The sequence below is a fragment of the Capricornis sumatraensis genome, chromosome 17 (assembly GCF_032405125.1).
Source record: "Capricornis sumatraensis isolate serow.1 chromosome 17, serow.2, whole genome shotgun sequence".
NCBI classification, from domain to species: Eukaryota; Metazoa; Chordata; class Mammalia; order Artiodactyla; family Bovidae; genus Capricornis; species Capricornis sumatraensis.
The window spans coordinates 69746016-69761560 of record NC_091085.1 but is presented as its reverse complement, the minus strand read 5'-3'; the positions used below and the strand labels follow the sequence as shown (position 1 = coordinate 69761560).

The 15545-nt window shown below is 48.7% G+C and overlaps 1 protein-coding gene across 1 annotated transcript; it reads right to left on the bottom strand.

The window, feature by feature from the left end:
* UNC119B (unc-119 lipid binding chaperone B) lies at positions 1-8930 on the bottom strand. Its single transcript, XM_068990142.1, has 5 exons — positions 8687-8930; positions 5958-6071; positions 3013-3133; positions 2707-2879; positions 1-1116 (listed from the first exon to the last, which is right to left on the bottom strand). The coding sequence occupies exons 1-5, from the start codon at positions 8928-8930 to the stop codon at positions 1004-1006; spliced, it is 765 nt and encodes a 254-aa protein (XP_068846243.1). The 3' UTR covers positions 1-1003.
* Between the last annotated feature and the right edge of the window lie 6615 nt (positions 8931-15545).

The following is a 15545-nucleotide window of genomic DNA, read 5'->3' as shown; positions in this document are numbered from 1 at the left end:
TCAGCCCATTTCCCCCTTTCCCAACACCGAGACCATTCCGACTAGCGGTCCACAGGACCAGAATCCGCCTTACTTAGGTGGGACCGGCCAGGATGGTTCCAGAGCAGCTTCAGTACAAAAGCAGAGGGGACAAGAGCCAGAGGAGCCACGGGAGCCTGATCGGTACTCGGGAAAGTCTAGCCACACATCACATACGCCAGGAGCACCCGACATTTTATAAAAGCTCCCCACAAGAAGCCTAGAAATAAAAAACCCAAACACGAGGCCTGTGCTGGCCTTTGAGCGACACTACAGTTCCCAGAGAGAAAACGGACACATTCGATTTCAGGAGAAACTCAAAAGGCAGGAGCTATGAAAAGCAGAACAAGCTCATTTTCCGTCTGGAAGGAGAATGGGAAGGCACGGCCAGGCTGAAACCTCGGGGGTACCCCAGGAGGAGCAGCCAAGATCCCGGAAGTCAGACAGGAAAGCGGCTCCCTAGGTTCGGCAGTCTTGCCCACCCCCGCGCCCCAACTCCTGGCTCCATCCTCTGCTCCACTCCGTTCAAGGTCCTCTCCACCAGGTTAAGGATGATGCTCAGGCTGAGGTCTGAGTGTGCTGATGGCGGCCCTGCAGGTGAGGGAGGAGTCTCAGTTTCGCAGAGGGCCCCTGAACCTACAGAAGAGCCTTCTCTCCCTGGTACAGCTGTGCCTGCAGAGACCCAGGCTCATCAGGACATCCTGAAGGAGCTGGGAAAATAAACTTTCTGTCTGGATTCCAGAAGTCTTCTAAGTTTTACTACCTCTGCGACCTAAGGGGCAGGGGGAAAAGGGAGGAAAAAATACGGGGGGAAGAGACACAGCACTGCTTGGCACCTCTCTTGGAGCACAGGAAACTGCCACCCCAGCCTCGGCTTCCGGAGGCCATGTTCCAGATACGTGTCGACAGACAGCAGCTTCAACCACCTCCATGCGCCAGGACCTCGGGCCACAGCGAAGCACCTCCCCGTCTGCTCTGGCCGCTGCTACTGGCCCCCATTATAGGCATAGTCGGCCTTGTTGTGCATTATCAGCTTGTTGTCGACGAAGTAAAAGCTGTCAGAACGGGTCTCATAGGGATTTTCAATCATCAGACGAACTACAAGTTAGAAGGGAAAAAATGCAATGAGTTATGTGTGAGTCTGCCCTGTGGGCCAGGTGGGAAAAAACTCAGCATCCCCTCTAAATTCCCAGGTGGCTCAGTGGTAAAGAACCCGCCTGCCAATGCAGGAGACGCAAGAGACGCCGGTCCAATCCCTGGGTCGGGAAGATTCCCTGGCGGAGGAAATGGCAACCCACTCCAGTGTTCTTGCCTAGGAAATCCCAAGGACAGAGGTACCGGTGGGGCTACAGTCCACGGGGTCGCACAGAGTAGGGCATGACTGAGCACCCACACACAAAAACGCATAAACCAGCCCTTCCTGAAAGTGTGAGCATGTGCCATCAGAATAACGAGGTCAGAACAGAGGGAGCCAGGCCTGGAGAGCTGGGGAGACCTGGGACCACAGAGGCCCCCAAACTGTGCGTGCCATCCACTCCCACAGCAGGAGGCCACCAGTCTCCGACATTATTTAGCTCACATCCAGAGGACTGACCCCCATCCTCTTTTAGCTTATCTGGTTTCAAGAAGAGAAAATTAGATGGCTGGCCTTTGATAAAAAACTTGAAATGCTGTATCTAATCTTCTCTTGCAAGTATCACCATGTTCCAGCCCAGCTTGGGGAGCAGGCTTTAAAAACGGGATGATGATGATAGCGGATGCAGTTGACATCCTGCCCACTCCTCATCTGTCCTCACTTTACTTGTGAACAGCACCGCGGCACAAGCACAGAACACTTGTCAGAAAACAACACTTTCAAGGATCTGGGACTCTGAGAAAACTGGTCAGTATATGTAGACCCTTGCCCACAATTCAACTAAACTCCACCACTACTCACAGGATCCCATCGTATCCTTGTTGCTCCGGAACAACTTACCCTCACAACTCACAGGCCATGCTAATGTGAGAGAGCCAGAAGGAAGCCACAGGACTACACAGCCTGTTTGTCCTCTGTGATCAAGTCTATCTCCTCCCTGGCCTGGCCCTCCCTGCTTTGTGCCTCCCCCAGGTCTTCCTCCCCATATCTCTTCCTAAGACCTTGTTTCCATTCTGTCACTCCTGCTCCCAGACCTCAACCAGCTTGCTATTTCCCGCCTGATCTATTCTGACAGTTTATCTCATGACCCTTCTACTGGCAGAGAATGAGAAAGAGGTGGTCCTCAGACTGAGAATCCCGCTCAGCTCAGTTTCACACATAACTCTGATTGAGGAGGAAGCAAAGGGCCAGTGCAGTGCTGAGCAGGAACTGGGATCCAGAACAGTGAAACCCGGACTGGCTGTGTATGGAATGGGCACCCCGGGGAGGGCTGGGGTCTCCTCTCCTCTCCCTCCATCATACCCTTCCCCGCACAGGCTTCTTAAAGGATGGCCTGTATTAACACCTTCAGAGTCCCACTGCCAGCAGAGCCAGAGTGTGAAATACGAGACAGGAGCGAGAGGAAATGAGAAGCTTGAGGTCAAGTGACTTGAGACCCATCACATCGCTGTTTCTCTGCCAAGGAGACCGCCAGACCAGATGGATTTCACTTCAAGGTCCACTCCTGCTAAGCTGAAAGATCCAGAACGTTGCACAAGTCGGGGGATACGTACTGACATCCTCAGAAAGTTGGGGAAACTCATAGATGTGCTCGCAAGTGTTCCTGCTGCTGGGGATGCAGAAGCCGAAATCAAAGTCAAAATTTTTCAGCAGGCGTTCCCGGAAGTAGTGCCGCTCGATCATCCGGAAGTTTGACACAGGTTTGTCTCCCACGGTGAACTCCACCCTGCGAAACACAATTTCCATGAGCCCGGCTTTGTTGCCTCCTCCGTCCGCTAGAGCCAATCCCAACCCAACAGAGGACATTCTTCTCTGTGAACCAGAAGAAGGTGCTCCCCTCAGGAGATGCCAGGACTCACGTGGCGCCCACGGTGCGGAGGCGGAGAAATGCCGGTGTGAACTGGTAGCGGACGAAGCGGCCTGCGCTGACGTCCACATCTCCACCTGCCTCCCCTTCCTCGTCCTCTTCTTCCTCCTGGTCTGAAAGGGGACACGGAACGCCGGCTCAGCAAAGAGCACGACCAATCGGGGGTATGGACACCCGCAGCAGGATGGCCGTGCTCACTGAGCACCTGCTGAGACTCCTGGCTCCATCTTGCATCCCTCACAGGGTCCTAACAACCCTGGAGGTGTTGTCTTCATTTTTATCTCCACTTTACAGACCCAGAAAGGTGAGCTCACAGGTCCAAACTCCCCCCAGTCTTCAATCAAAACCCCAGAGTTGAATCCCTGGTCAGGGAACTAGATCCTACATGTGACAACTAAGACTCAGAGCAGCCAAAGAAGTAAATTGAATAAATGTAAATATATACACATTTTTAATGAAAATGAAAATAATGCTGCCAGGAATTCCCTGGGGGTCCAGTGGTTAGGACTCTGTGGTTCCACTGCAGGGGCATGGGTTGGATCCCTGGTCAGGGAACTAAGATCCTGCAAAGCCATGAGACATAGCAAAATAGAAACAATGCTGCTACATACAATATCCTGTAATAAACCATAATGGGAAAGAAAATGAAAAGATATATAAGTATAACTATACACCAGAAACTAACATAACACTGTCAATCAACTATACAATAATAAAAAAATTTTTTAATGTTGAAAAAATGGAGCCAACAGACTTACTCAATACAAAGCTGCCATGAACTTTCAATTTATAAAAAAACACACTATCTGTGAAGTTCAATAAAGCAAAGTGAGCCTATAGTAAATTAAGGGAGCAGGGATGTGGATCTAGGCCCATCAGACTCTAGGCCTTTTCTTAAACACGAGGCTATTTGCCTTTTATATAACCTGAGGCCTTGCGCCATGTCCTAACACTGAAGCCTGAAACACCAGCTGGGTACCAGGCCCCTGAGGTGGTCTGTGCTTTACAGACCAGGTTGGCTGTTGACCAAGTTAATGTGCTTGCTGCTAAGCAAAATAAGGAGGCTGCAAAAGTTGAAACTATCGAGACGGCACCTTCAAAGAATGCAGAAATTTCTGACACAGCAAAAACAAATCCCTAGAAATAATTCTGCTATTTAAATGAAAGACAGTGACCTTCAGCCTTGGGGAACTGCACCTCCTTAGATTACTGCCCATTCCAGGCCATACCAGGCCCAACGCTCTGACCATCTGGGAAAGGGTGAAGCATGAAGCAGATGGGCCATGAACCAACATGTGGGACCCAAGAAAGAAGACGGTCCACACCAGCAATGATGGGCTCTGGTCTAGCCCATTCCTGAACCCAAAAGGAACTGGCAAACATTCTAATGTGAACCAGGAGTTAGCACCCTCTCTAGTAGCCACCCAGTGTCCCGCAAGAGCATTTTTTTCCAGGTCTAGGCTGAATACAAGAAAAGAGAAGTCTTTTTTAGTATCAAATATACTGAAAGCAGTGAACAACCAGGCTGAGTGGGAGTTCAAAGGTAAAGACTCCAGAGGCCCGGCTCCAACTATGGGATTCGGAAAGAAACAGAGCAGATCTTCTTGGGGATTCGAGCTCATCAGAAAAGTGCTGCAGGAGGGCTCTGGTTTGGCATGCGCCTTAGTGAATCAAGATCCTTAAAGACTGGACAGGCTGAAAATCAAGGTATTTTTACAGTGTCTGATGCTGACCTTCTTGTGACAGTTCAGTTTTGTACTGAAATGACTACTCTCAGTCTTGTCTCATCCAAATCCATACACCGGAAGTAGCCCTGGTGTTTCCTGGGTCCTGGGAACATCTTAATACCAAAAGGACAGGAAGCTTAGAGATGCGAATGGTACAGACCCAGGAAACTAGGTGGCCCTGACTCTCCCAATACAAGATAAGTACCTACCAGCTTGAGCCTTTAGTGCCCTGGTCAGTCCGGGATTACGGCAGCAATCTCAAGTGGGGTCAATCAGCAAGGAATCTCAAGTGGGGTCAGGAGACGGATGCCTTAGTCTTGGCTGAGACTTTTTCATGAAAGCCTTTGACTTACTTGGTTACTAACAGCTCTCTTACCAAACTTATAGGCTCCTCCTGAATAGCAAATAGATGCGAAGAGCTTGGCAAAAAGAGTCATTAACAGACTGTGGCTCCAACTCTGCACTATCTGGGCTGGTGTTCTAAAAACAAACTCCAGGGGGCGATCAATCTCCAGTGACATGCTCCCCAGACCTACACGTGGTCCCCTAGTCAGAAATGAAGTGCCCTGGAACCACATCACAAGCACAAGCAGTATTCATTCAAGGCTAACTGAAGGGGTCCCAAGTAACTGAGTTCACAGGCCTGGGCCTTCTGGTCATCCAGAAAATGCTGGAGATTAAAATCCAAACCGGGACTAACTAGGAAATCTGGGACACTATTCAATGCAAAGGGCGTGAGAAGAGAAAGAAACTGCCTCATGATGTGGACTGGAAGCCTCCCTATCGCCCTTCCAGAGTGTCCCCATGACTCAAGGCTCGGGCAGGCTTTCCTCATTATACTTTCATTTCAAGGATTCCTTCCTAAGTGGAGGTGACACGGTCAGATCAAAGAGCCTGGGACCTTAGGAAAGTCACTTGGAAATTCTGGGCCTGTTTCCTTATCTGGAAGATAAGGATGATAACCCCTCATGGAGGTGTGAGGATTCCATGAGCTGATATAAACAGAAAGCTGTGGAACCCAAAACCAGTGCAAAGTATATACTCAACAAGCACAGCTTCAAGCCCGCAGGCCAGGCTTTAGGAGGCGGCTCAGAGGCAGGCCTTGCTGGCGTCCACGACACAGGATGCGATGGCACACAAAAACTCAAGCCTCAAAGACTCTTTGCTCCAACGGTCAACTGACTATTGTTGATACGATACTGAGACCTACCTGAAACACAAGGTTTGGCAATTTCAAAAAGCACTGTCCCTGTCTCCAAATCTCGAATTTTGAAGCGGGTAAAATCAATACTGTAGATGTTGTCTTCAGGTTTACATAAATAATCTGAAAATGAGAGAGAGAGAGAGAGAGAGAGACCACTGCTGTTAAATAATCCTCCAAAACTACCTTTTCTTTCTCAAGTTGTGAAGCAAACTCGGGTTGTTTTTTCTGACATAAAATATACCCCAAAACTTCAAATATACCCCAAAACTTCCTCTTATGTTATAGGCAAAAGTTGCGTGCAGAGAATTATGGGATCCAAGAAAGGAGAAAAGTGCATGGACTTCGTTTAGATGGAAGATTATGGTAACATTTAGAAACAGGGAGGGCAGAAGGGAATTTCTCTGGAAACAGTTCAAAAATGACCTACAAACCTTTCATCAGAAGTCACAACACAACAGAACATTTTTATAAATCCATTTAAAAACACGCTGACCTAAAAATCAGATGCTACTGAGCGAGCACACACGCACGCACGCAGTGGTGAACATGGTGCATGCTTGCTGACCGTATCACAAAGCAGAGATCAGCCAACTTTCTCTGTAAAGGGTCAGAAAATGAGTAATTTAGTTTTTGAGGCCACACAGTCACTATCACAACTACTCAATCCTGTCACTGTAGCACAAATGCAGTCACACAACTATTTAGAGACAAAAAAATACAAATTTTATATAACCGTGTGTCCCAAGAGGTTTTTTTCCCCAACCATTTGAAAAGGTAAAAATCATTCTTGGATTGTGGGCTGCACAAAACCAGGCGGTGGGCCATACCCACCCAGGTAGCAGGACAGATTTGCTGGAGAGGGCATGAGGCCAAAGGGAGATGGAGCTGCCAATAGCTTCATCTGTTAATCAAGACAGTGCTGACCAAAGATGATTTCATTTCCGTCTTTCCACCATGACTCCTGAGAGCATCATCTTCACAGTTCCCTTTGGTACTGTATCTTATACTGCCTGCTGTGTTCGCTGTTTCACGTTTTACAAGCTGACTCTCCGATAAGATGGCAAAATTGACAGCTACTGATTATTCCATAACTTCCCAAGGCACTGATATTGGTTCTGCACCTTTACAGGGGCCTCAATAAATACCCTGCTGAACAGAACAGACTTTTAAGAAAAGTAACAAAATCCAGAAGTCACCAAGCTGACTTATGACTTTCTCCAAGAAGCTGCCGTTCTGAAGCAAGTTCTTACACAGGGCCTGAGTGCCCTCTGAGCATGCCACTTAGCATCAACCACTAGCGGCTGGATTCACCCTTGCTATCAGGAGAAAGCAGGAGGTGAGAAAAGGTGAGGTGGTGAGCATTTTCAGAACCCCTGGTGATAACTGGGTCGGAACAAAAGCAGCTTTTTCACAATATTTCTATGAAACAGAATAGCAAGACCTTCTAAAGACACACTCAGGTGTGCAAAGGATAGTCCCAAGGCAAATAGTGATTGAAAACAAACATGTGACAATACTCAGAATCAAATTAAAACTGTCTTAGAAGATGGGAATTGTATTTCACAGAGGTTGAACCAAGGCCTCAAACTGCCATCCTCAAATCACTGGGATGGCCTCCAGCTTCCTGAGGGCCACCTGAGCTTCGGACCAAAGCAAGTCAACAGATAAAAGGAGAGCAGCCTTAATTCATCAAGCTGGTGCTGGGGCTTCAAAGTTAGAAGTCCAGAGGATGGGGCAGGTGGGTGGGCTGGGCAAGCAGGATCTAACCTATGGACTGGAAACTCGGGGGGAAACAGCAGCAAGAGAAAGGGCAGCAAGTCAGAGCATGAGAACAAGAGGGAGGAGAGCCAGGACAGGGGGCGGGCTATGTACTACTTCTATCAATAGACGGTGTGAAACCGTTGCATCCTATGCAAGAAATGCATCTCTGATACTCTGACATTCGTCAATCACTAGACCAGGTGTCAAAAGCAGGATTCACATTTCGGTTTTATACGTCGAACTGAAACTTTATTAATATATACATTATATACACATAAATGCAGCAGGAAACGCCGCGGCAATGTACTTAAGGAAAGAAAAGGCCACCTGCACACAAAGAGGGCAACGCCTGGGACCCAAAAGAGGCAGGGGGCCGAGGCAGGGGGCCGAGGCAGGCTGGAACGAGGAGGGGCTGTCCGGGGGGCCGGAGTGGAGGGAAACGCGGAGAAAGCAGGTAGGGGTCTGGGCTGGCAGAGGGCAGCAGAAGCTGGCTCAGATCGAGGGGGCCAAGCTGAGCAGGAACTTCACTGACAGCAGCGAGCTGGGGGCTGAGGGAGTGGGGGAGAGGCAGCGGCCCACTTGCCAGGGTCAGGAGGAGCTAGTTAAGAAGCCAAGACGGGGTCTGTCCCCACCCAAAGAGATCCAGCTGAGGAGGAGAAGGGTCGGCCGGGCCTGAGGGTCCAACCGGGACGGGCCACAGGGAAGCCTGACGTGGCCGGAGTCAGGGGAGGGCAGCCGAGCTCAAGGGGACCCATCCCAACCAGGTGTAGGTGAGGGTGAGGAGCGCCGACTCGGCCGGGCGGAGCAGTGGGCAGCGAGGCCTGGCCAGTCGGGGGCGCTTGGGTGGACCCCCTGGGCCCGCCGAGCGGCGAGCGGCCGGCTCCGCGGAAAGCGACATGGGGCCCGGGGGCCCGACTGCCCCGCGGCCCGGGGGCCCGGCGCCGAGGGGAGGACGCGGCCGGCCCCGCACTCACTCTCGGTGACCCGGCTGAGGCGCAGGACGTGCTCGGGCCGGATGGTGTCCAGAGCCAGCAGCTCCTGCTCCGTGACCGCTGCCCCGATGCCGTCGTCTGCCGCGTGGTGGGGCGCCTGCCGCCGCGCCTTGAGCCTGTTCAGGACGCCGCCGCCCGCCTTCTTCTTCTCTTCCTTGCCAGTTACCAGCCCCCCGGGCCCAACGGCCGACCCCAAGGCCGCAGCCTTCGAATTCGACCCGCTCATCGCTCCACCGCCAAGATGGCCGCCGCCTCCGCAGCGCCGTAACTATGGAGAGAGGGGGCGGGGCCGGGCCGCGACCTGGAGGCGGGGCCGAGGTGGGCGGAGCCTGCGAGCCGCGTCGCTGGCGCTCCCCGCCAAGCCCTGACTCCACCGCTGGTCCAGCCAGGTGGGCCGCCACGTTAGTACCCCGGACTCTCCACTTGGCCCCCGAAGTCATCCCAAACATCTAACATATATATTTCGTACTGTCAAATGACTTTCTAGCACATAAAATGTAAACAAGGCATCTTGAGAAAATGTGTTTTCATCTGCAGTCTAGAAGGTAAGACTGTGTGTGCTGTGCTAAAGCAGCTTTCAGATTAGATTGCCATTCTTAAACCCTAGTGTGTCAGGCTTTGGGCTAGACATTGAACTAGGCTACAAGGAATATAAGAATATGAAAGGGGGCAGGGATTGAGTCTGCTGTATTCACCACTGTATCTGGGCAGCCTATAAAGAAAGCTGAGCACCAAAGAACTGATGCTTTTGAACTGTGGTATTGGAGAAGACTCTTGAGAGTCCCTTGGACTGCAAAGAGATTCAACCAGTCCATCCTAAAGGAAATCAGTCCTGAATATACATTGGAAAAACTGATGTTGAAGCTGAAACTCCAATACTTTGGCCACCTGACTCAAAGAACTGACTCATTTGAAAAGACCCTGATGCTGGGAAAGATTGAAGGCAGGAGAAGGGGACGCCAGAGGATGAGATGGTTGGACGGCATCGCCAACTCAATGGACATGAGTTTGAGTAAACTCCAAGAGTTGGTGATGGACAGGGAGGCCTGGCGGCTGAGATCCATGGTGTCGCAAAGAGTCGACGTGACTGAGCGACTGAACTGAACTGAACTAATGCCTGTTGTTCAGTGGCTAAGTCATGTCTCTCTGAGACTCCATGGACTGCAGCACTCCAGGCTTTCCTGTCCTTCACTGCCTCCTGGAGTTAGCTCAAACTCATATCCATTGAGTTGTTGCTATCCAACTATCTCATCCTCTGTGCCCCGCTTCCCCTGCCCTCAATCTTTCCCAGCCTCAGGGTCTTTTCCAATGAGTTGACTCTTCACATCAGGTGGCCAAAGTATTCGAGCTTCAGTTTTTCCAACAAGTATTCAAGATTGATTTCCTTTAGGATTGGCCGGTTTCATCTCCTTGCTAAGGGAGTCTCAAGAGTCTTCTCCAGCAGCACAATTTGAAAGCACCAGGTGCTCAATAATGACTGACTGACAATGAATGAATGAGTGAAGGAAGGCTTGCACAGCATGGTGCTATGGGAAGAGCTCCCATGTTGTTGGGGAAGACTGTGAGGTACATAATTCACTACATGGCCCTTCCTCTTGACCAGCCTAGTGTGAATGAACTAGAAGACAAACCAGACTGCTAACTGTAGCAGCAGAGGTGCTACCGGAGTACACAGGAGAGGTCTGGGGGGTGGGAGAGAGGCTTCAGGGTTAACGTCTGCACTGAAAATTGGAAGTTCACCGTTATGTCAACTGGAGGTGAGTGGGAGGGGGGAAGACACTGCCCTCTTACACCCCGAGTGGCTCCTTTGCTCGAGTCAGGATCTGCTCTCTTCGGTGTTGGGAGGCCCCCGCCCTGAGTGCTGAAAATGTGTCTGCAAGGCTGATATCACCTGTTAGGCTCAGGCCAAAGTGAAACTCTACCCATCTCTCTACGGTTAGCCTCAAAAGACTGGATTTATGCAGGACTTGCTGGGTCCTCTCACCTGATATGAGGGGTTTGGGAGCAGCTGATAAGCCTCATCTGGTTTCTGGATAAAATCCAAACCTGACTCCACCTCAGTGGCCCAGCAGGGTGAAACAGTATGTGGTCAAGTTCCTGTCAAAACACTGTCCTGTCCTGGAGAGATTACCCACCCCCACCTCTTCCCCCAACCCCGGGTGGGACGTCTCAAACTGTTCAGGGAATTTTAAGATGTGTACAGAGAATTAAGCTCTTTCCCTTTGCAAACAATTCTTTTCAAACTACTCAGCCCTAAGTAGCTACTGAAGAATTTCTCGAAATGTTAATGTGCTACCTGGTCGTGAATCAGTAAGATGGTGATGGGTGGGGCGGGGGTGAGCACACAGCCACTTCCCACAATCACTTGCTCCATGAATCTTTGTTCTCGGAGGACCAGAACTCGAGTTACCTGGATCCCGGCTTTTCTCCTTTTAGGGATGATGACAAGCGTGTTGACCACTTTTTTGCAATTCCACATCCAGGAATTTAGCTGATATGTATTCACAAAGATGAGGGACCATTCTGACACTGAGAAGTTACAGTAAGTTACAGTTGCATCTATTCATGTCCTGCAGCTGTTAAAAAGAATGAGATCCGTCTCCATGTACTAGCATGGAGAGACCTCAAAGATAGTTTGTGGGGGGAGGTGGACAAGGCATGTAATCCCATTCACTTAAAATTTAAAAGTACATGAGTATTTGTATGTGACTGCAGTGGAAGGGGTTTGGATATAATGTATTAAGTGAGGTTCCCATTGGGGAGCAGAGTATTAGAAGGGACTGAAGGGGGATATATTCTCTTTCAACACTCTTGAGCTGCTTCTATGCTATTTTATCAACAAGCACAGGATCATGGGCTGCTTATTTACTTTGAAATAAATAACTTTAGATCTGTGTCTGGAAGGTAGATTCTAAGTCAGAGTAGCCTTATTATCTCTTGAAAACTTGAAAGCTGCCTCAGACTGGATCACTTTTTTCTGTTCAAAAAGAAATTTAAATAAATACTGCCATATATGGGAGCTGAGGCCTGTACTCTTTCTGATCACTATCTGTAAACTGTGGTTAAAAAGATTATGTCTTTAGGAGAATAGCAAGCACCCCAAAAAGAAAGAAAAGATATCTGCAATTATTCCTTTTTAAAAAGGAGTTGGAAAAATCAGGGCTGTAAACTCCAATCAGCCTCTCCTCACCAAATCTTCCTAAGGTATGTCAAAAGGCTCTTAAATAAAAAGTGTTTTTTGAAAAGTACGTCTTCTCATTCCGTTTGGTGGAAAAAGGAAAATAGAGATTTATTGCATTAAACAACAGCCCCCGTGTCTGCCTGGGCCAGAACGTGGGAAGACAGGAGTGGAGAGGCTGACCTCCCTTTCGTCCCGACTCAGTCCTCTTCAGGTCCCTCTCCTTCAGCGGGTTAGTTTCTTCCCTGTGAGAGGTGTGCCAGTGGCTGTTTTCCAGGACAGTCTCAGAGTTACCAGGCAGTCGGCCTCAAATCAGGCCAGGCAGGTGGGGCCCAGAGCTGGTGCAGCCAAGGTAAGCAGGACATCACAGGGCTTTTTTCTGCTGAGACAGGCAAGTCCAATCCTCCTTCCTGCTGCCTCCGAGGTGGCATCCATTGAATCCGCAGGTCGTGGCTGAGGCTGCAGGCGCGCCTTGTGGTCTGGGAAACTGAGAACTAGTAATTTCTCTAGTACCCAAGTCACTTCTCTCCCTGGCCGAGGGCTCTTTTTTTTAAGTATTCATTTATTACTTTAATCCCACCTGCTTCCAAAAAAGATTCATGGCATATTCCAAAGTCATACAGCATTAGACTGGTGGGCGGACATTTGTGTAGTCTTCTTGAGGGCAGAAATTTCAACATTTTAAGTGCATATATTGATTTTGGTTTTTGTTTTGGCTGTACCACATGGCACACAGGATCTTAGTTTCCCAACCAGGGATCAAACCTGCAGTCCCTGCAGTGGAACTGAGTCTTAACCATATACTATTTGCATATACTGTTTTCAGTAATTCCTTAATGGAATTCTAAAGGCACATTTGCACATGTGCAAAATAAATACATATGTAAGTATGTGTATGCATGCGTGTTCAGTCGCCTCAGTCGTGTCCGACTTTTTGTGACTCCATGGACTGTATATGTACATATAAATATATATACATACATATAAAATGGAAGATATAAACCAAACATAAACATGTGTATTATCCTCTAGGGATTAAAGAGGTAGGGCTAAGACAGATGAATCTTTTTTACATCCTATACCACATATAAAATTTTTAAATGTGCTTTTGCACTTTGTATCACTAAGCCTGAAAAGGTTACGTTTCTTTTTCAGAGAAAGAATAATATAATAAACCTCTGTATAACCAACACCGAGGTTTCTCAGTTATCTACCCTCAAAAGGTTCCTTCTTAAAAATAGTACATCATGTTCTATGTCCCTGGATATGTTCCAGTGTATCCTGGTTTCCAGTCTATGGGAACTTGAATACTGTATAAAATCTCAATTATGTGGAACTGGTTCACAGTGCTTTTCAAGTCTACTATATCCTTCTACTTCTCTGTATATTCATTCTATTAATTTTTGAGTTTGATATTGAAACACCAACTAAAAATCTTAAATTTATCTACTTAAAAAGATAATTGTAATATATAGAACGATATGTAACCTTGTTCTGTATTTTCCAAGTTTCCTGTGAATGTTTTCATACTTTCATAATTTAAAAAATAAAAAAAATTTTAACAATAAACTCCATCTCAAAAAAAAAAAGTAATACATCATGATGTTAAAAGAACACAGGGTAGGTCACATATGCCCTTTGAGCCTTTGTTTTCTTCTTTACACATCAGGCCAGTGACTGGTCTTTCCTGGGGTTGAGAGGAGATGAAAACAGCAACGAAAAGCACTGTGCTGGCGCTAGGGAGAGTGTCTCATGAACAGTTGCTATGGCAATACATTTAAGTGCCCACTTTCTCCACAACCCCTCTGCTGAAGGCAGGCACCCTGGGCAGGGAGAAGCCATGGAGCTGGGTGGGCGAGCACAGTGCAATGACTGAGAGAACAGTCAAGTCAGCACAGAAAGGAGGCGCGTCGGGGACCGAGGCTTACGGAAGCAACAGATGGGAGGTCAAGCAGAAGCCATGAGAAAACCCAGGAGAGGGGCTTCCCTGGTGACCCAGTGGTTAAGACTCGGCACTTCCAAGGCAGGGGGCTCAGGTTCAAACCCTGGTCAGGGAACTAAGATCCCACATGCCTCATGGCCAAAAAATAAAAGAAAACCCAGGAGGAGGAGTCTTAAGGCCCAAGCCAAAAAACAAGTGGGATTGTTTTTCACTAATGTTAAGTGGTTAACAACAAACAAAACTAAGACTCTTGGGTCAAATAAATGCGGTGAGGTGCCTACCATTTCCCGTTGCTAGAGAGCAGAGGCCGCCTGCTCCAGACCTCCGTGCTTCGCCTCTGTTCTGCCTTGACCTCTCACCATTGCTATGGCAACAGGCATGCCAGTAAATGTTGGAAAAACTCTTTCTTTCTTCCTCTATGGGGGCGGTGGAGGGGCGTGGGGTACTAAGTATGGAGAAAGGTCCGACACATCGGCTCCAGCCAACCGGGAGCCTGATTTCCTTAGCAAGATTAAGATCTGGACCCAAGAGTGGTTTAACCCAACCCCCGGCACTTGGCCCAAGACCTTCTGTCAGACAATTTCCCTCCCTGAGAGTCCCTAGAGTAGGGCTTCTTCAGGTCTCTTCCCCATTTGGCAGCTCACGCGAAGCTACTTGAAATAGTAACAGCCAAGTCTAAATTAGTCAAGAACTCTAGTTATGGGTGGGCTCAAGCTAAGAATGAGGCTCTGTGGGCCTCCTGGCTTATTTGAGCCCTGAGAACAGACTCCATCAACAGTGGTTTCATTCTTGGAGCCGAGCGCTGAATTCTGCCCTTCAAGGGATAACTGAGGAGAAGCAGGCCACGCTCTCCCTCCCTCTCCCCATACCAGCAGCCTTGGTTCCTGCTTGGAGAATCACAGAACATGGCGTTCAGGGGTGGGCGGGGGCGAGGGGTGTTATGGAAAGCCGGAGAGTCATGGTCAAGAGCGAGAGTCTGGGTGTAAAACCTCAGCCCTGCCTTTTGCTGGCTTTGTGACCTTCAGCAAGTCACTTCACCTCTTAAAGGTGAATACCAACTCGTTTGTTAAAGATTCAACAGATTAACATCTGTGGAAGTGCTGGGCCTTCTGCCAGGCCCATTTCAAAGGCTCAGTCAAAGGTATCTATAACAATTATTCCTATAGCCTTAGCAAGATCATGGGCTTTGCAGCCAGACAGACTGGGTTTGAATCCTGGCTTGACCATTTACTGGCTAGTCTGGGGTAAATTTCTGAAGTTTTTTTGAGCTTCGTGTTTCTGAGCTTGTCGACACTGACAGCACACCAGAAGAGGAGAAAGCAGAGAAAACCGTCTCACGGCTGAGTCTGTCCACGGGTTACTGTAGAAGCTGAGGGGAAAACTGGAGGGGAGGAAGCAACGGGCTCAGTGTGTCTTGGAAGTGAGAGTCCCAGCCTGGTGTTCCAGTGAAAGTGGAAACAAAACAAAATAATTGTTTATTTTTCCTTGAGAGCCGCTGCCAGTTGAAAAGGCCCAGCGGCATTTTACAAAACTTCGTTCCCTTAGCCAGACAGCCTGGTGAAGAGAAAAGAAAGATCCCTGACACATCACAGGAGAACTCTTTGCAACCAAAAGAACCCCTGGGTCTCCACCTCACTTCTTTGCGATCAAGTTCAAACTCAATCGAAACACAGAGTGTCACTGCAAATTGTTTATTAAAACACAAAGCAATGGACAGTGAA